General features: G+C 37.0%; 1 protein-coding gene across 1 annotated transcript in view; it reads left to right on the top strand.

Annotated features, from left to right (window-relative positions):
* TTC29 (tetratricopeptide repeat domain 29) overlaps positions 1-21,503 on the top strand; it is a gene marked incomplete at both ends in the record, with an annotated part of 147,069 nt that overhangs the window by 19,927 nt on the left and 105,639 nt on the right. Inside the window, 2 exon segments of the mRNA XM_082315042.1 lie at positions 1,849-2,072; positions 14,156-14,341. Coding sequence (XP_082171168.1) covers positions 1,849-2,072; positions 14,156-14,341 — 410 coding nt within the window.

The following is a 21,503-nucleotide window of genomic DNA, read 5'->3' as shown; positions in this document are numbered from 1 at the left end:
GATCTAATGCATGCACACATATACACGTATATAGATCACATTATATAAATAAATATGCATGTATTTGTGTCTGCTATGCAGATTGTTAGTCCACTGCTCTGAGATATATTACTGTAGGATTCAGTCCTATGCCTTTAGAAGTTGGTAGGAATTTTTTACCTATATTCTTCAATTTTTTTTAGTTAGATAGAATTTTAAAACAGCAAAAAGAAAGTATTCCACATAGACTAGAGAATACATTGTACGTTATTAACATAGTATCTTTACAATATTTTTAAGCTATATACCGTGCATTTGATATATGACAAATATAGCATGTTCTGGCAAATTCAGATTTAAATGTTTAAATATATTTCTCATTTACTTTTCTAAGATAAACGTTGCAAATGTTTTCTGGTACAGAATAGTTATATGTTTTCCCTTGTCTGTGTGAACAATGTGTGCTTTTCAATCTCAAAACCCACCTATTTACATATTAAACATAAATTCGATCCTGTCTAGTCTAAATCATATCAGGATTTTGTAATATTTTTGTGTTAGTTCTGCAACTGAAATGTAAAAAATACATGTGAAGGATTAATGTGCATCTATGTAGTAATTAATAGATTTTATTTTAATCATATTAAATACAAAATAATGCAGGTTGTTTACTTCTTACATCTCACAGTACTGTTCATTTCATTGACATCTAGCTAAGAAGTTTTTTACATCACTTCCATCTTACTAGCGTTGTTAAAGAACTGCAGCAGCTCTTTTTAGGCTAGAAGTATTAGTCTCATTAGGCTGCTGTTTAGCATGAGGTCATCTGAATTTATTACGTACACTATAAATCTCAGTTTTCAGAATTCCATCTGTATTTTAAAGCTGCTGAGAATTTGAAGTTAAATGGATTTTAATCTAAAAAGACAGTCTTGAAAACAGTTTGGAAACTTAATGGAATACACAAAATAAAATTAACACATCTGGGTCCTTGCCATTTTACTGGGACGAAGGTTTGTTTTCTCACACAGATACTTACGCCCGCAAACCTTTACATCTATACTTTAGTGCTGCAGGCAGTCCCCTTGGACTCATAGTTTTCTCCAGGATAGGACACAATGATTGTTTCATGCCACATAAAAGAAATATTTTGATTATTTCCATAAATAATACCTCAAAAGATATATTACCTCTAGAGAATATTTGATTACACAACTTTTTGATATGTATATCTTATTCGAGTTTATGAATGAGATAACTTTGATATAAATTCATCATTGCATCATTTGATTTTAAAATTAGGGAGAAATTATCAAACTTTTGCATCGGTAAACCAGTCCCAGCTGAAGTTATATGCTAAACAGAAGCAAAATAATATCTAATGATTATGTTTCTGGCATAGCATGTTTGACGTTTTAAACTAAGCCATCATGTCCTACAGCAAAACTATTGAACATATACATTGTTTTGACATGTGGAATGGGCCTCATTTTTCCCTGTGCACTGTTTTAAAGCAAACTAAGAGTTCATTGTGTTTTCACGAGCTAATGTAAACATGGGGAGTTTTTCCCATCAGTCGGCCTTTTTTACCAATACCAGCTAAAGAATACCGGTATACTTTTAATATGTTTTCAATATATATGTATATAGGTACTTATTCATTATTGCCATATTTACCATCCTAGGGTATGACATGCGTAATCGTATTGTAGCAGAATGTTTTTTGAGGGGGAGAAAAAACACCCCTTCCCCGCTGCTGAACTGCAGAGGTCTCTTCCTGAGAGCTGTTTGAGTTATCCGTGCTTATTTGGTAAGGTGGAGAACAGAATCCAGGTTTAAAGGCTTAAAATCTATCTTTCTTATTCCCAGTAACAGGAATTCATACAAGCAGAACATCTGCATAGACATGCTGCGACAGGGTTATCACGCGTCCTTCTCCGAGCTCTTCACTCTGATAGAGAAGTGGGATGCCTTGAGGGAGGCTGCGGGGCCTGGGTCAGCCATATGGCAGCAGCAGTCCCTGGAGGAGCAGCCTGATAAGCTGGATCAGCTTCACCACTTCCTGACCAGGGCTGAGGCAGCCCGGCGAGCAGGTAAATGGGGGGATTGTGGGTAGCAGAGCAGCAGGAGCCGCAGCCGCGAATGCCTGGGGGAAGCCTCCAAATTGTTTCATGTATGAATTTGAAACGTTACCGCATCTTAGCACATTTCAGCCTTAGTCAACTAAGCTGTATTTATAGAATAAATGATTAGGAACTGCAGATATCAGGAGAGGTTTTGTGAAGGCGAAAAGAAAAAGCGAAAAACATGTAGAGTGCGTTATGATATCATCAGAAATGTTTGATGTATTTATAGCTTTGATAACATCTCAATTATTTTCTCATAGTTTCATTATTTATTGTTCTTCTTTCTCTATTGATTTGAGTAGCTGGTTTTGTATTAGAAAAATTTAATAGGTGAAATGCTGTTGCACACAGTAATAGTTTTATAAATCTGATTTTATTAAATAACCTGTCTGCTAACTGTGTTTGGATTTGTGACCGACTTAAAAAGGATTGTGAACATGTCAAATAAAATGCAGCACACAGATGTAACATGCCACCTGTGAATTACTAGATATTAGTGAACACATAACTCCAAATTACTGTATTTTCTCTATTGCCTACTATTTACTAAGCGCTCATATTTATCATTTCCTTTTACTATAAATAGCAACATAACTTACCGTGTCTTTCTCCTCTGGAATAATTGTAGGGATGGAGGCAGATAAAGCTCTAACTGCAATCCTGTTTCATGGCTGAACTCATTTCACTTTAGTTGGCTTGTCTCAAGTTGCATTTTGAACCTTACAAACATGAAAATCTGCAATAAAGCCTGTGAGTTTGGAACCTAAGCTTTTTGACTGAAATTTAGAAACAGACAACTTTGTTTAAAAAAGGAACAACAGAAAACCCCTTTCAGCATTTAAAAAAATATTCATTTAAAATGTTTATTTTATGTTTACTATGAAAGTCCAACGTTGTGTTTCTTTATTTAATTCACTGTAATTCTAGGCAGGCAGTCTAGCCAGCCCGTGATTGGAAGGAATCTTCAGATTTGTCTGGAGCGTGACTAAAACCTGAATAGGCACCCCCGTAGCTTGCAGGAGTACAGGAGAGAAGTTTGGCGCCCAGGCTGCCCTGACAGAAGCATACTGCCAGCACTGTGATGTTCAAGAAGTGGTAGATAACGCCTTATCTTGATGGGCCTGCTTCCTGCAGCTGCTTGAGGAGAGCATTTTGCCTTCCTGCAGTGCATGATATTTTTCAGTGTTGCGAACTGATGTGTGACAACAGAGTTGGCAAACGCGCTCCCAGAGAGTCAAGGTGCTGCTGACTGTGCAGTTTCTGCCCCTCTGAAAGGCAGGGGCCCTTTCTCTCACTGAACCCAGCCTTCATTGCGCGCTGGGCTCTGGAAGGCTTTCACCTTTCACAGAGACAAGATACCACCAATTCTCTGACTGATTGTATCTTGCCTCTAGGAGAGAATATCTCCCAACTTTGCCTGTTGAAGTTGGTTAAAATGAAAGAAGAGGAAATAATGAGAATGTGCCAGTAGAGCTGGCAAGCATCTTTACTGAATTGCTAGCTCAAGATATAGTTAGTTTTGATTTTTTCCACCTGTTTCAATGCAAACCTTTGCATAAATCTCTTGGTTTTTTTAAGTGAGGCTTGAATCACCTGGCACATGAAGGGGTGGATGCTAATTCATGTTGCAGGTGTTAGAGCTAGTAGCGCTGTGAAGATAACATATGAATTATACAGCTCATCAAATACTAATTCAGTAGTTCCACTAATCCAGTTACTCTCTGATTCTAATCAAATTGCTTGGGGCTCTGGCTTATGATCTCCTGACAACTCTAGTTGACACCATTTAAGAAGTGTTCAGCAGTTCACCTCAGCTGGAACTTGCCATGATGTAGCGGTCACAACAGCAGCTGACCTGCATTTGCTCTTCAGCCACCACAGTTCAAGCTTAAAAGGCTGAAAGTAATACTTAGGGCTGCAAATTGTGGGAGTTTCACAGTGTGGCTGGTGTTGCTAATACTAGGATGGCTGAAAGGTTGTTGGGCTCAGGTATGCTGTCCTGAGCTAACGGCTGTGTTGAAGAAGAGATAGCAGGTATTTTAAAAAAAAAAAAAAAAAAAAAAATCTTCATTACTTGTAAGTTTGTTGATGAATTTAAACTTTATGAGGGGATTGGTTTTGAACCTGAAATGGTAAATGGAAAACAAAACTTTACTTACTAATTCAGCAAATCATTTTCTTATTTGTTATTTAGTTTTTCTCACCTGATATTTTTGGATCATAGAGTGTTGCTGTCTTAATTGTGAATATAACTTAGAACTGCTCCTCAGTTTAGAGTTTTATGGTTGTTAACCATAGTGCATAGAGAAAGCTAGGTATTCGTTCACTTCCCATGTTTGTTGGTGGAATATGTTAATCTTTTCATTTTTTTTGATAGTTTGTAGTTATAGGACACTATAATGTTGGACATAAATTGTTTGCTTGAACAGAATCAGTGCTGCCCATCACAATGTGGAGGCTGAAATCTAAGAGCAATTATTTTCTTTACTGCTAGGTTTGAAAATACTGATATTTTATTTACCAGTGTTACATTGTACAGACCATTTACCTTTACATACGCCAGTGAATATTCTCTCTGTTTTCATTTTTAGTGGAACATTTTGATTGAGCTTCAAGTCATACAGGAGTCATCTTTTTTTTAAATTGGCTATTGCCAATATTATACTGTGTGCAAAGAAAATATCTTTTTTTCTGTCCAACTTAATCTCATTGTCATTGTATTTGAATACCTCCCAACTATTTAAAAATAGAGAGCTAGCATTAATCCTTGCAGCTTCTCAGAAAAACAGCTGACAGAGTTGTTTTGCCCTAGGTACAGCATTATCCCAAAAACACTAGCAGAAATATTGGCAATACTTAACTGCATTTCTATTTGGTCTTTTTTGAGGCAAATAATGTAAATTTTTCTGACTTGAAAATTGAGTTGTTTCTAATTATTTCTTGTTCTTCTTCATTATTATGGACTAACCTTTCTTTTTACTAGTTCTGGTCTCAGTAGCTTAAAAAAAAAAAAGGAGATAATTTGTTGTTTAAATATGTATAGTTGTAGGGTTTTTTTACAGAAGAATGCAGGATAAATGCCAAAGCAATGTATCTACATAGCTCAGCATTTGATGAATACAGTTATTTCTTGGCATAGGTATGAAAATGTTGGTGTTTTTTTCAAAAAAAGGCTTTTTGAGGCCATGGAATGACCTGCCCAATTGCCTGCCTGATTGTACTGCTCAGAGTAATTTCACTTAAAGGTATAATTGTCCTTGAAAGGTACAATACAGTGCTGGCATGTTGTTGTTGCTATCCCTTTGAGCAGCCATAGCTCCCTGGCCCCTACTCAGTACTGTTCTGCAAGTTAGCAGGAGGGAGAGTTTGAAGCCACAGTCCATCCTCGTCTGACATTGAGGGTTGCTAACTAAATATCCTTTGGCTGCTGACACCCCGTGAACAAATGATGACCATACCCTACAGAGGTGTGCCAACTGAGTAGAATTCTTTTTGTCCATTTTGTCTGTCTAAGACCCAAACAAAATTTGACTCTATATCTCTGTGTGTTTGGGTGGGTCATGGGGAAGAAGTAGCAACAAAGGAAAGCCAACTAAGAAGTCTTTTACTTATATTCTGGAATTTTTGAACAGGACTCAGTGAAATGTGTGCCTGGGAGAACAGTTCATTATAATGTTGCTGTTCCTCAGATAAAAATATTTAAAAGTGAAATTAAAACCTTTAAGCTGGTATTTGCACAGAGTTTACTGTATGAATATTATGGTTTAACCCCAACTGGCAACTAAGCCCCACACAGCTGCTTACTCACTTCCCCCACAATCGGATGGGGGAGAAAATCAGAAAGGTAAAAGTGAGAAAACTCGTGGGTTGAGATAAAGACAGTTTAATAGGTAAAGCAAAAGCCACACACGCAAGCAAAGTAAAACAAGGAATTTGTTCACTACTTCCCATCGGCAGGCAGGCGTTCAGCCATCTGCAGGAAAGCAGGGCTTCATCACACATAACAGTTACTTGGGAAGACAAACGCCATTGCTCTGAATGTCCCCCCCCCTCCTTCTTCCTCCCCCAGCTTTCTATGCTGAGCATGATGTCATATGGTACGGAATACCCCTTTGGTCAGTTGGGGTCAGCTGTCCCAGCTGTGTCCCCTCCCAGCTTCTTGTGCACCCCCAGCCTGCTCGCTGGTGGGGTGAGGTGAGAGGCAGAAGAGGCCTTGACTCTGTGTAAGCACTGCTCAGCAGTAATGAAAACATCCCTGTGTTATCAACACTGTTTCCAGCACAAATCCAGAACATAGCCCCATACTAGCTACTATGAAGAAAATTAACTCTACCCCAGCCAAAACCAGCACAATTCTTTAAATCACTTCTTGGCTACCATGGTCTGTCTTACTGTTTTGAAATGCATTGCTAATTTACTTGTTGCATCTGTATGCTCGTTAGGCTAAGCCACTTCTTTGAATCATCTCGTTGAATTATTGTGTAGCTACTTTAAGTTAGTTAGTTAGCACTGAGCCTACCAGAAGAATGATTGATGGCATGCAGAGTATACTGTAAAGCATCAATCATGTGTTTTAGACTGAGGCCGACCTCTCAGCATTAGTGTGCCAAATTTGTTTTTTGTCAAATTAGAGGTCACCTGTTATTTCAGAATAGAAATTTTGTCAAATTAGAGGTCACCATATTATTTCAGAAGGGCTTGAAAAGTGTTGCTCTTCAGATTACATCTGAATTAAATGTAGGCTTGAACCCTAACTGAATCCTTACCGAGAACTAGCAGAGGCCTTGAAGTGCTCACATGATGAGTGCTTGCGAGAGTGAGCTGGTTTACTTGTACAAGTTGAAGGGGATGCAAGACAAGTTACAGCTCGAGAACAGTTGAAGGGAGAGATGCCTCAGACATCGGCTCTACTTTGCCAGAGCAAAACCAGGGAAAATGCCACAGTTCAGTGGCTGAAAAGGGTGTTGAGCAGTCAGCGCTACAGTGGCAGATCACGGTGTTCGCTGTGCCAAAGCCAATGCATGGAACCTATACTCGGGTATGAACATGCCTTCAAAGGGGCAAGACGCTACTTATTAGTTGATTATTGGGGCAGCTGGTGGAGAGTAGGAGTTAAGACCTGGAAGCTGTTGACTTTCTCAGATTCCACCTGCTCCTGGTTCCTGACCCCATGCAACCTTTGTAGTATGCTGTATGCTAAATGCTGAATCTGTGCATGTGCTACGGGCTGCTGACCCTTGTAGAGATTATCAGACACGCAGAATTAGAAGGAAGTGCTAACTCGGCTCTTTTTTCCTCGTGTCAGTGTAGAGAAAACTTTTGACAGTATGAGTTATCATTTGTTGTTGTTGTAAAAGATTACTTTTCATAAGTATATGAAGAAAGCATGAGTATTTGATGTGTTTGCACTGGCAAATCTTTCTTTGTCTGAGGTACTTACGGTTGAAAACAGAGTTTAGCATTTTACAGTGGAAAGCTTTTCTGTAAGATTTTGCACTTATGCCTTAGGCTGGGCTAGAAACATTGCAATAACCGTACTACCCGTGCTATTTTGAAAAAAAAAAAAAAAATGGAAAGAGGTTATACATTAAAAAAGAAAAAGGATAAACATACCAAACCTCTTTTAATATTTACTTGGAGGAGGTGTAGTTTTGTTTGATTTGAGGGGGGTGGGGAAAGGAACACTTTTGTTTTCTAAGCAGGTTTGTCCTTCTCTACTTAATATTGTATCACAGGAAAAAACACAGCGGTTGCTAGAGACCAATGGAGGAGTTTATTATTTTTTGTAACTATCTTGCAAAAAGTGAAGTGATTCTACCCAGAAAAGAAGCCAAGCCTTCTCAAAATACAGCCAGTTGTAGAACTAGCATTGACTTCAACAGAATCAGCGGTTCTTAGAAAATTTCAGTAGCGTGTTTTCATTGCAATGGCTTGGAGCCCCCCCTTTAGCATCCCAGATTACCAGTTAATTGCCTTGTATCATTATCATTAATAATAGAATCTTTTATATCATTATCCTTACTTGGCAAAATTATATCCTGACCGTTTCCTTAGCATCTTTGTATAGATTGTACTTTCATTGAATGCATTCCCCTTATGTACCTAGCAGTGTTGGGAGACGTGTGCTCTGTGTACACCCTGCCTCATGACACGTAGGAAACGGAGGCTCTGCCTGAAACTTGGTGGCATCAGCATGCCACCCCACAGCAACCTTTCTTCATTTGTGTGTGAGTTTAGCTTATGGATAAACTTTCTGGAAAAAGGAATGATTGGGTGGTCCTCAACCTATAGGTGTAGAGGCGTGATTGTCCTGAGCAAGCAAATGGGACTGATTCTTCGCTGTGTATTGATCCAGGTGGAAATAAACTGATTGCAGCACCATATTCTATTACCGTTCATGCTTCTTTGTGGCCCAACAGCCTCCATCCTGGATCTTTCTGTGTGTGAAGTCTTCACAGAATCAGCTGTCTTGCTGAGGCGGTCACTGATATTGATCTCTCTGGCAAAAGAAAAATGAAACTTCCAGTATTAATGGTGTCTCGTTCTGACATCAAAAATTACTCCCAGTGACTTAATCGATCTTAGGCCACTCCTTTATATGTCTTCAAGAGTGAATGGTCAGTTATAGTCAAGTCATACTCGCTTAAAAACAACTAACTGAACTGGAAGATGAGTGTTACCAGCTGTTGAAAAGTTTCTATATGGCCTTCAGCTGGCAGGAACAAATGACTAACTGATGTTTTTTTGAGTGGAAAATATTGAGCCATAAATGGATGTTGAAAAATTTCTTTCTGATACCTGTATTTTAAAAATGAGTACAAGTTCTATTTTCCATTAACAAGAACAACAGCCTCTCTCTTTTCTTCTTCAAGTAAAATATCAAGCCAGGATCTCTTCATGATGTTGTTTTCATCTGTTCTCTAAAGACCATTTCTGTACTTCTTTTCCTTTCTTCCACTACATCCTGTCACAAGGGAGGTCATACAGATGTGGCAGCAGTTGTACTTAAATCACACTGGTATGGCTTGGAGATCTTCTATATGTTTCTTTTCTCTCATCTCTCATGAGTTTGGGATTGTCATAGTCAAACTCCACCTCACTACCCCTGCGCATTGCACTACTTCGTAGCTGCCTAGCTGAGCACAGCAAACGTGCGGACAATGGATTTGAATGATCCTCTGTTCCACGCACGCCTTTGCTTGCCAAGGGCACAGATCCTGAGAAAAGCCCAGGAACAGCCGAAGATATTGTTCAGTGGGCCAGTCGGGGACTATGGCTTGAGCATAGCAAGGGGAGGTCCTACTTGATGGTGGAGATGCACCTGAAGAGATCCTGATGCAGAGCAGGAAATGCTGTATGTGTTTAATATATGGGGTTTAATGTTTACGCTCAAGTCACAGGGATTTTCTTCTTTTTTTTTTTTTTTAATCTCCTGTTTAACAAAAAGATCTCAGCAAGGTTGGATAGGGATACTTTTTGATAGGGATACTTTCCTTTTGTGCACAGACACCCAGGTTCAAAGTTGTTTTCCATTGCAAAGGACAATGAAAATAAAATATTTTGAAAAGTTCAGATCAAACAAAATGAAATAAGTCCATTTTCTGGGATTTATATTCTGTGACAAAAACATAAAAATATTAAAATATTATAAAACAAATACTGCAACATAGCATGACTTTTAATTTGGTTTATGCTTAATTCTTGTGAAATATTACTGCCTTCAATTTGGTAATTTGGCATTGAAAAAAAATGTTCTGTTGGATAATTGCCCATAAGATGTGTTCTTAGCCCTGCTTCAGATCTTCAATTAAGTCCAAAACTGTGAACTATCAGGCCTCACCATCTGCTCCATCGAGTTCTGTTTGTTCTGTGTAGCTGCCATTTTGGGTAGATGTTCATCTTTACAGTGTTCTCACAATCCTGTGACTTAAATGTTCTGGAAGACCTGAATTTAGCTTCCAATGTTTTATGAAATTAATGTAATTTTTGAAAGATTAATGGGATCAGGTTTTGAACCTTTATTTATGTGGTTTTTTTAATTGTGTCTTATTTAAAAACAGGAATTTGTCTTGCAGCAACAGTTTTGCAATTGCTCGTGTGATTCAGACTTCTCTTTCTGTTCATTTGGTATCACATTCCAGTGCCATCATTCCCTCTTTGATAAGTGGTGCAGATAAATTTTTTTTTTTTAATCGACAGATACATAAAGATGATTTGTGTACATGTATTCTGCTATCAGTTGTAGAGAACTTACTATACAAAATCAGAGAGGTCAAAGCTTTAACAACTGAACAACCTATGGGAGATTTTATATAAGAGAGTATTTACCTATTCTAATATTTTTCTTCTCCTGGGGAGGTAAAAGTTCACTTTTACTAAGTCTGACATGCTAGCTTTACCACTGTCAGAATAATCTCAATTAATTTCTTGATTTGTAAATCAGCCTTTGAATCCGGAAGACAATACAGCTTTTAAAAGTCTGTCTTTTGGGGTTTATTTTACGACCAGCATATCTGGTCAGCCACTGTCCAAGACAATTACAGAGAAATGGTTGTCTGTGTGCACTTCTCATTGTTATTCACCGGCAGGATAGTCATCAGAGGGTCACATTAAAGTTCATTCAATCAAAGCTGTGGCAGTAGCAATAGTCCGCCTCAGGTCAGTTCCATCTCTTGAGATTTGCAGGGCAGTACCTGAAGTTATTTGCGTAATTTTATGTAGCATTAGTGCCTTGATACTTTGTAGCAAAGATTTCAAAGGCAACAAATCTGTACCTAGTGTTCTACCCCAATGACAATCCAATTATCTTTCCCCTTACTGTGTTATTGTAACCATGTGTATGTATCCTCCGCTATCTTTAGGTTCATTTTGACTTAGCTGTAATCTATAGGTAATGTGTATTGTTATCTTTATCTTAGTGGTTATAATTAGGTTTTGTATTTCTCTGTTCATGTAGTTATTTGTTTATGTACTTGTAATCGTCATGGGAACCTCTGCCTTTTACTTTGGAGATAATTTTTAAAAGTGCTCCCTTGTGCTGCAATAGAAGTTTAAGTTGGGATGAGACAAATCACAGCCAAGAAGTATCTGCTTTTCTTCGTTGAGAGTAAAGGGATCCAAAGTAACCCACATCTATCTCTAAATTGGTCAGTTTGGATGAATCCAACTTTTTTATCTATACATGTGCTTACATATATATATATATATATGTGTGCATATATGTGCGCACACGCACAGATGGATAGAGATATGTATATTGAGCCCAAACCAGTTTTATTACTTCCGTTCCAGTATCACTTGCAGAGATTTTTATGTGGCTATTGTACCGAAATAGTCTTAATTTCTGATGTATGAATAAGTTTTATATGATGTACACTGCTGGATATTCTGAAGAAGAGGTACCTAAGAGGTACTTTTTCAGCCTAGATGGGGGAACAAAAGGCGTAAAATCTCACAGCCATGAAGAATGTTCTGATTGGGAATACGTGAAGTCTATATATTGATAATTGTTCCTCTCAAAGCCAAATTTCTAAACTTAAGCTGATGTTTTGGTGTCGAACCTTAGGTACAAATGGTAAGAAGATAATCTAGATGTAATTTCTGGGATATTTCTATTTTGGTGATTCTAAAGATATTGTGAAATATTCTCATTTCTTGGAAGGGGTGTTATCTTATTTAAAATACTAGAAATGTGTAGCACAAACTTGTTCAAAAATCATAATTTTATATATTTTAATGGGAATTATTAAAAAGGTAGAAATATGAGGTATCACTTCATGGAGGAAAAACTCTGAGGAAAATAAATAGGAAAGCAAAATAATAAACAAAAAAGCAAAAGCAACAAAAAGGTATTGCTTACCATTAAAGAGGAGGGATGAATTTGTAAATCAAAAGACAAAACCAGAGAGTGTTCAAGAATGGGGAAAAGACATTTCAGCTTGATTTCAGAAAATTTTAAGCAGGGAAAATTCAGCCAGCGTTCTCCAGAATGGCCAAGATGAATAAAAATAGAGGTGAAACAAATACTAGATAAACCTCTTGGAGACTGCAGACATGATTAGGTGGCAACAAGATTCTTTCAGGAGACAGAATGAAGTTCTTACTGTGTTGTGCAACACACTGAAGAGCCTTATCAAGATGTTGTGAAGTCAAAGAACTTAGCCATGACAACAGACAGAATGAGAGATTTAGGTCACTTCCTATTAGACCATATGTAATTTGTCATTTTTAGTTTTGAGACAGAACATACTAGAGAGGAGGCTGAGGAAACACTGTTGTGTGGCTTAGTGATGCATTCAAAGTACTTTTTTGAGTAATTGCTGCTGTTCGTTCCAAACAATGGAAGTGACTCACATAGATGATTAATTTCTCAATTATAAATTCTGTCTTTTTTTGAAAGTTGGATTTTCCCTAATTCTTCCTGCAGATAACAAAATAAGAGAATTTAACTGCATCTTTTGACCAAAGTGTTTTGATATGGTATCATCATTTTACAACACTTAGAAAAGATCTGGACCTCAAGTGAGTTCTTGCCTGTATTGAAATCAGGTTTTTCTTCCCCAGTTGACTTTTTGTGCAGTGCTCCATACCTAGGAATAAGGGAGGGGGGGGGGGGGTGTCTTTCTTTTCCCCCTTTTCTCTCTTTGTTGAGCAAAGCTTACAAATTGGAGAACTCCCAAAAGCAAAGCAGTTCTGTTCGCACATCTAGCTTAACCAAACAGTCACTTACCTGCTGCAAGACTTTTGGTTCTTAACTCCTCCTTTACCCAGCTATGTGAAAATTCTTTTAAGAACTGGCTGTTTGGCTTGCATTCATTTAACAGCCACAAATACAGTAAGTAGCCAACCAAAACTGCAACGGAATTTTAGCTGACTATTCCCCTTCACATCTGACACAAGCAGAGTTTGGAAAGAAAATTCATTTAGTTTAGCCAGCGATAAATTTAGCTGCGAAACATATAGGTTCATGCTGTACTTCATAATCTCACAGATTCTTCAGCATCGTGTAGGGAATATATATTTCAAAAGCCCCTTAGGGAGAAGCAGTATGATAAGAGTTGTCAGGTATTTTTAGGTCTCTACTCCAAATTACTACAGTTTTGGAATAAGCCAAAGAACATTTTTTTTTTTGTGGGTTTGTTCTTTTTTTTTTTTTTTTAAGGTGCTTTTCTGAGAGAAATAACTCTAATTCTGTGGAAGCTCTCACTCTGTAATTTTAAAATGTGAATAACATTGATAATTTTATAATGCTACTTAGATTTCGGACTTGTAGTGGTTTTTATAAATTTTAGGGATAGTATGTGTTCATTTAGCTGTCTGAGGTGATAAAGAGCGGGAACTAAATGTGGGTTTTTTTCTTCAGATCATAAGAGATCTGTGACTGAGTCTCCCCTGCTTTCGACATTTGTTTTGAGAGCAATACCTTGGTGAACTGTCTTTTTCAGGGCAAGGTGTAAAATTTCAATTTGTCCTTAATTTCTCAGAGTGATAAGGTACTAAAAATGGGAATATACATGAAAACTCAAAGCCTTTCTTGTTAGTCTTACTTTGAACGTTTAAAATGGTATGAGTTAATGGATCGTGTTTGCAGAGTGTTTTGTTTGGTTCTTTATCTCCATCACCACAGTTGCTACCTTCGACCTGTTTTGAAAGCTCTCGATGCCTTTTCAGGTCTCAGTGGCTCAGACAAACGCTTCTCCAGCAGTGACTGTGTGCTTTTTTTGCTCATTCTAGCTTCTGTCTTCTGACTAGCCGTATCTTATTCAGGTTTTGCATGTTTTATTGAACTGCATTTTGGTTTTGCATACAGAAATGAGAGCAATTTATTGTGGTTTTGCTAAATTAAGTTTTCAATTCTGCCGAATTTGTAAGGTTATCATTGTCTCCTTATCATATTTCTTTGAGTGGATGTGTAGGAGAACTCGGTGGTATTTGAGTGGTGGAAATACAAATAGCTCTTCATTTTCATTATATGGTTATTGCTGTAATATGTAAGATTTCTGAAAGCTGACAGTAATCTAACGTTTTGATTGCAATTTTTGTTTTTAAAGGGCGCTATGAGGAGGTGTACGATAACCAGCTTAACTTGGCCTACTGTTTCAGTGACCCTGAGGACAAATGGTTAAGTAATTACTTTTACGAGCAATGCTTTAACACTGCTCAACTAATAAAAATTGATGGTGGGAAGAGAGAGGCACAAGCACATGCAAATATGGGCCTCATCAATGAGGAACAAGGTAAGTCACTGAGATCATAAAGCTACACTGTATCAGCATTAAGTCAGTCATATTTGGCAATTTGTGTTTCATCACAGGGCACAGTATTTCCGTGTAAAACTTATTTGTAACCATCATTTAAAAGAAGTTTTAGAACTGTTGCAATTTTAATTTTTTTGGAGCAGTGAATAGGAAGACAAAGAAGTCTGTAATTATTCACAGACCTGTTACCTCTGTTGACATTCCATCTACAGTTGAAAGTACTCAGTCAGATGAATATCAAAACACAAGTTTAAAGGAAGCATTTGTTTAGCACAAAGGTTCTTTGGGTTTGACCTTATTTCCTTTTGCTTGTTTTTGACAAGAGAGTTTCAAAGCTACCTTCTGGTTCTTTTGACTGAAAATAACACCCTGGTTTTTTGTACGTGACTGCCACATAGGTGTTTGCTTCAGAGTTACACCTTACCACAAGCTCTATTTCTCCATTCATGTATCTGTATGCTCAAACTGGGGGTCTCTGAAATTAGAAAAGATATTACTAGAAGTAACTAGAATCATAGAAGAGCCCAGGCTGGAAGGGACCTTGAAAGATCATCTGGCCCAACATTTCATGGGAAAGGGACCCTAGATGAGATTATTTTAGCACCCTGTCCAATTGCATCTTGAAAACCTCCAGCGATGGGGACTCTACCACATCCCTGGGAAGGCTGTTCCAGTGAATGATTGTTCTCACCGTAAAAAATATTACTTTCTTATATCAAGATGAATCTTGTTTCTATATTTTAAAACATGTGTTACCCTTCATGGCAGAGGGGTTTCTGTGTGTACAGCAGTCTGGGGATAAAAAAGGTGTTTTCCTATGTTTGTATAAAATCCTTTCATGTTGTGGGAAGACAAGCAATGAGTGAGCCTCAAGTAACTGAATAAAATCTGTCTTCCAGTTCTAATTCCTAAGTGCATTGGATGCCTAACCGTTGCTTCAAATATATGTGGTTTGTACAGTCATTACATTTTTGTGTTTAAGTTTGACTCTGTGGGTTGAAACCATTCCAACTTTGAGCTCAGCTTGTGGCTGGTTTCTCAAACAGAATGGCTTTTCTCAGGAAAAAAGAAGATTCACAAAAATTGAAATATTTTGTGGAAATAGTGTAATTCTAGTAAATGTCTGACAGAATGGGTGTGTTTTGAAAGATGGCCTAATTTCCAAGCAAAAACCTGGACATAAAACCTTTTTTTTTTTTCTTTTTTTTTTCTTTTTTTTTTTTATTGAAAGGTTATTGTCCTGTTTTTTCCCCATGTTCTCTTAAAGCTGAATCATCACACCTTTTTCAATATTTCCTTTCTAGACTGCTGGTCATTCACACTGTCTTCCTCTGTTGCCATCTTTCTTGCCTGCAACACCCAGAGCTGGATTCAGTTTTTAAAATTTGAGTTCATACCAACGATCAATAAAATGGAAGGATTACTTTTCTTACAAGTTGTATTTTTATTTGTGTTTTCAGGTATGACATCTACATTCTTTGTTTCAGCATAAATTGCATACTCATGTTCAGTTCATGATCTTCAGTAATCTCTAAGTTCTTTTCTGAAGAACTGTGAAGTAGCTGTTCTGTTCCCCATTCTGGGATCACCGGTTAGTTCTGCCTAAATGCAACATGTTGCTTTCTTTTTGCACTGGGTAGCACCCTGTGTTTTGTAGGCGGTTTCTAGAAATTGTCAAGACTGTTTTGAATTCTGAAGTTGTCCTTCAACGTGCTTTCTCTTCTTCCTAGTTTGGTATCATTTGAACACTTTAAAAAGCATTTTTCTATCCTGTGATTCAGATCCTTAATGAAAATACTAAGCAGTAAACTGGACCTAGGACAGGCACCTGTGGACCCTCACCGAGTACCTTCTCCCACACTGACAGGGAACTACCAATAACCAACGTCTATATAGGATTTCCTAGCCAATTTGCACTCACCTAACAATAGTTGAAGGTGAGCTATGCTTCCCTAACACTTAACAAGAAAGTTATATGAAAGTGAGAAAGAATTTACTAACTTAAATAGAAGATTGGTTTGATGACATTCACTCTTGATGTATTGGCATTGGCCATAATATTTTCATGTTTTCTCTAAACGCTTGGGAATAATCTGTTTAACTACTTATTCCAGTATTGTTCCAGGCACTGAAGTTAAGCTAAATCCAGTTTCCCAGTAGACAGCACTTGCTTAAAGCCCAGCCAGTCACAACCAACTCATTTTCATTTTGAGTGAAAAATGCTTAATTAGGTTATCTGTCTGATACTCAGTAGAGTAAAATGATTGAAGTTGCTGGATTTTTTGCAACCTTTTCACTTGGTCCTTCAGTTACTAAAAAATAGAATTATAAGAAGGTGCATAAAAACAAACATCCCTAGCTATTTGTAGCAGTCTGCATGAGCCTCAAAAAAATTTAACATTTTCTACTTTCATGATGTGTTAAGCAAAAGTTGTTGAATACTTAAATATCTTTAAGCCCATTACAAAAACATATAAGTAAAGTTATGAAATACACTTTGAGATGCTCAGAGGAGGGGAAATTTCATTCTCCTGCTGTAAAATATTAGAAACTTTCAGAAGAGAGGCTTCTTATTAACATTGGGAAGGAGAGATAAAGCAAGGTGCATTTTCACTGCCCATGGTAAACCTCCACTGCATCTGTAGGATCTGTCTTTTGCAAATATTTTATTTCCATGGAGAGAGGTGAAAAAATGAAGAAGCTGAGAGTGTAAGCGTAGGATTTGCTTTGAGGGACCACTGAGAAAAAGACAGCAGATGTATTCCACGCACTTTTTATTTTCAGCGGGTGAAAAATGAAATCATAAGTTCTGATTGCAGAAAAAGTGTAAGAGCAGATGTTGAGTTGGTATTGTATAAAACTGCATGAGTATTAATGGTGTTATAAGTAAAATTCTAAACATGCTATTTTTGATGTTAGAACAGATAGATACAGCTTGTAAATTAAACGGTCTTTTTTGTTCAGTTATTTATAATGCTGTAATTTAATTTGTTTGTGAACTGAATGAGTCAGGTGCCCGCTTCCTATGGGGAGATACACATATATACAGGAATAGATACCCATGTATAGACATGTATGTGTGCATTAATATATACATATAGGAATATGTATGCGTACCTATATAAGTACAGGGATGTGTGTAGGTATGTGAATGATGCCTAACATTTACATGATACTTTCATCTGACTTCAATCATCGTATCTATATTAACTGCATTGATTAATAGTGCAGCCAGGAAGATAGAATTATTTACAAGAATGAGAAGTTAGTCTTAGACGTTTGTGTATGCATCCTTTTAAATATCTTGTACCAGTGCTTTTCAGTTCTCTCACCCAATAGTGTATTTTTTATTACTTGTGCACAGAAGCTGTCTATATATGCTTAGGACTGATTGCTTGGGAGTACAAAGTTAAACATGTACTTGTAAAGATTGTTGTTTGTCTTGGAAGCAAATCAATAAATTTGCTGGGTATTTTTTGTGTAATCAAATTTAAAGTTCTTTGGCTTTCAGCCTGGTCCCTGTCCTAAAGGATGGATATAATCTGATGTTCATTAATCTTCAAAGCTAAATATTTGAGGTGTCGGCAGTGTAGACTTCAGTCATGATATTTGGATGCAGGCGATTGGTGGCTGGCAGTCCATAGTGGCTGGCAGTACATAAGGGAAAGAAAATAATAATTGAGTAGCCTGCTACAGACATAAATGGAACGTTCTGCTGGGAGCAAACATGATTTTAGCCAGAATTCTTTGAAGAATGAGATTTGAACCTCCTCCTTTAAAAACTCTGTTTACAAGTTACCCAAATGAGATGCTACTCACTGATTATTGTAGGAGTGTTCATGTTCTGACCCTGTTCAATTAGCTGTACTCACCCCGTAGTTGGTCTTTCCTCAGGGGGCTGATGATAAATTGTTCTATTAGTTTGGTTACTAGTCATTTTCTCATATATCTACTAAATGTGCCGGTGTCATTTTATACACATTGAAAAAGCAATGTCAAAATTTTAATTTTTTTTTTCCTCGCATTAAATCCAGTATTAGTTGTCATTCAAGTAAGCACAGGCTTTGTGACAGAATCTCAGTTAAAAAAAATTAATTAAAAAAAAATTTTTTTACTTCTAAAAACACACTCAAAGCATAGGAATAATATCAGTCATTATAAATGTGTGCATTTTTCTGCATATCGGAGAATAAGAAGATTATCACAGTCTGTGATAGTTCTATTATATTGGTGTAAATTGTACTAAAGTTAATTGTGAACTTCAGGTTTACACTGTATCTTGCAGAAGAAATGCAGTCTGAGTGTACTGATAGACATAATGGCTAGTGCTAGTTTGTATAGGTTCTTACACTGCTAGTCCTCATCATTACAATATTTGAGTGCTTTCTGTTTTGTATTAAATAGTTAACATCTCTCATGCATGAAATGATGTAGACCTTAAATATATGCATCCCAAAGTTTCAGATAACTTGTATCAGTAACAAAAGCAGTCCAGGAGGGGAAACAAGGAACTTGTATGCGTAGGAGCTATTTGCTTCAAATAGGTTATAACAAAATTAGATATGGTATATTTCTATATTATTGAAAAGCATAATAAAAACAGATATCTGAAAGTGTACTTGTTCTAAAAGCAGCCGTTAAGGCCATTGCAGGTAATACAGGTGTTTGTATAAATGTGTGTGTATATAGATGTGTATGTACATACATGCATATATACATACACATTGATATACAGAAACATATGCATATATACATACGAATGCAGCCAGTGTTTTAAAGCCAGTACTTCAGATACCAACATTTCAATCTTAATGTCAAGCAATTCTGCATTTGTGGGAGAAGCTTCAAGGTGACTAATTAACATATCTGATGGTGTTTCTCTAATACAGATGCAGGACTGTTCTCTTCTTCAGGCGCACTCTTACAAAAAGATAGGTTAGTGGTACATTGTGTGTGGGACAGTGGAGCGGGAAGAGAGACATCAGGAACTCTGGAGGAAACAACAAAAACCTCATTACTACAATCTTATAAATATCTGTCCTCCCACCCTTGAATGATGCAAGGATCTCAACGCTTACCTTTCAGACATTAGCAGCAAAGGCAGACATTCGCAGGCCATGGTTGCTTTCCTGCATGAGTAAATTAAGCAGTGCACGGGGATGTCTATGAGCATTGGAGGACAAGCTAGTGCTAAAATGGTGTTAATAGTCCTGCACATGCTTTTAGATTGAGCTAACTTGGACTTGCCTGCCCTGTAATTATTCATGGGCACAGTTTGGTAATTCTGAGTTTTGCAGGGACTCTTCCTAACAGGCAGCTTGCATGCAGCCATGCTGTTTTGAAGGATAAGAGTTTTCTAGGATAGATGCACCTTTCCATACCTGTTGGTTGCAGTGTTTGGAAACATTTCTGGATATATTTAAATAACTGGTTTTGAGAAGGCATATAAGTATCACAGTAGAGTTCAATGAATAAAACTTTCACAGCGAATTCCAAATGTAAATCAGCGCCATGCCAGAAACTGCATATCCCTTGGTATGAGATCTGAGAGATGTGTGAAAATTATGCCGTTAATCTCAATGCAGTGGTGACTTTGAATTAGTCATCAGATTTATATTCTGCTAGCACATAAGGATCAACAGAAGTGGAGGTAATACTTTTTCTGAAATGCTTACAGACCGGAAAGACTAATGGCAGGCAGAACTAGTAAGAGAAAGGGACAGAATGCAAAGCAAATAGCTATGTTAGATACCTCAGTGCTGATCCCTATAATGTACAGCTAATCCATAAACCCAATTTTGTCTGTCTTTATGTGATTTTTAGATTGCAAGTCTTAAAGCATTCCTGCTCAGGGTCTCATTAGTCCTTTCTAAAATAAGCTTAGACATTTCAAAAAATGTGCCATATTCTGCCAATTACTGGAGGGTTTTTAAGTGTTCAGCCTTAATCCAGTTCTGCCTTGATTATAGGCAATGTTACACTCCTGTTGCTTTTCAGTCAGAGCAGTGTTATGCCAGAGCTGATTGCTTATGTTCCCTCCATGCCCACCCCAAAAACATTAATAAATTGGACCTAATTGATGAGAAAGGTGTAATTGTTCTATCTGTAATCATGGATAAAATATAGTCTATTTCATATGTTAGAATCTGATATAGACTTTTCTGGTTGAAAGGCCTACTGAACACAAGGGACTTGTAAATAAATTCAATTAATTTGTTGTGAAAAAAACCCCACAGAGTTCTTAGACATTGACAATCTGGATTAAGACTGAGGAGTTCTATCGTTTTACCGTACTGTTGAAATTAAAGTTTTTAATCAAGGCATTATGGAAGTTGCTGGGAAGATTCCTATTGAGTTTAATGGGCATTTGAGTCAAGCTTCTGAGGCTTAAGTATTAATTACTAGATATATTTGGTAAACAACAACTTAAAGACAGTTCATAACATCATCTTTTTTGGGGGGGAACATAAGTCTAAACTGATTATTTTCTTGTTCTTAGCAGGTCCTATTTAATCCATTGCTAAGAAATTGTTGATTTTGTATTTTGAATTTTTTATGGCAAGTATTTTTCAATTAAAAACTGTAATGTATAAATAATTGAGAGAAACTCAGTGTACATTCATGAGTATCTATGCAGAGGAAACATGCACATTTAAGCAGAATTTCCCCAATTGGTTTGCCTTCAGGCAGAAATAATTTATATTCAGATAAAAAAAAAAAGGAATGTTAATATTGCAAAATGAAATACTAAAAAGGTTTAAAAAGGCAGAAGTTAAAATTGCTTATGAAATGTCTTATGCTTTTGTGTGTGCGCATTTTGCAAATTTGTTTTAATTACATAAACATGTAGTGCCTTTTGCTAGGAGGTTCCTAAGTATAGCCAGAATAAAATTCACCTATGGGATGGATGGCCCACATGCACCTTCTACGTTAATAGAACTTTATATTGTTATCTGTGGTGCAAGTTTGCCAAGCCCGCTTAAATAGCAAATCTTCATTGTGCTGTAAAATATTGAAATGAGAAGTGCTGCTTCACAATCTGATTGCAAAATTAGAAACAGCCAGTAAATAAAACAAACCAGTGGGACAACATTTGTGAAGAGTGATAAATGTCTTCCTTACTGCCTGTGGAGTGCAGAAC

Source organism: Platalea leucorodia (genome assembly GCF_965183815.1).
Source record: "Platalea leucorodia genome assembly, chromosome: 6".
In the NCBI taxonomy this organism is placed as follows: Eukaryota; Metazoa; Chordata; class Aves; order Pelecaniformes; family Threskiornithidae; genus Platalea; species Platalea leucorodia.
The sequence above is the reverse complement of the archived record's forward strand: the minus strand, read 5'-3'. Positions and strand labels throughout refer to the sequence as shown.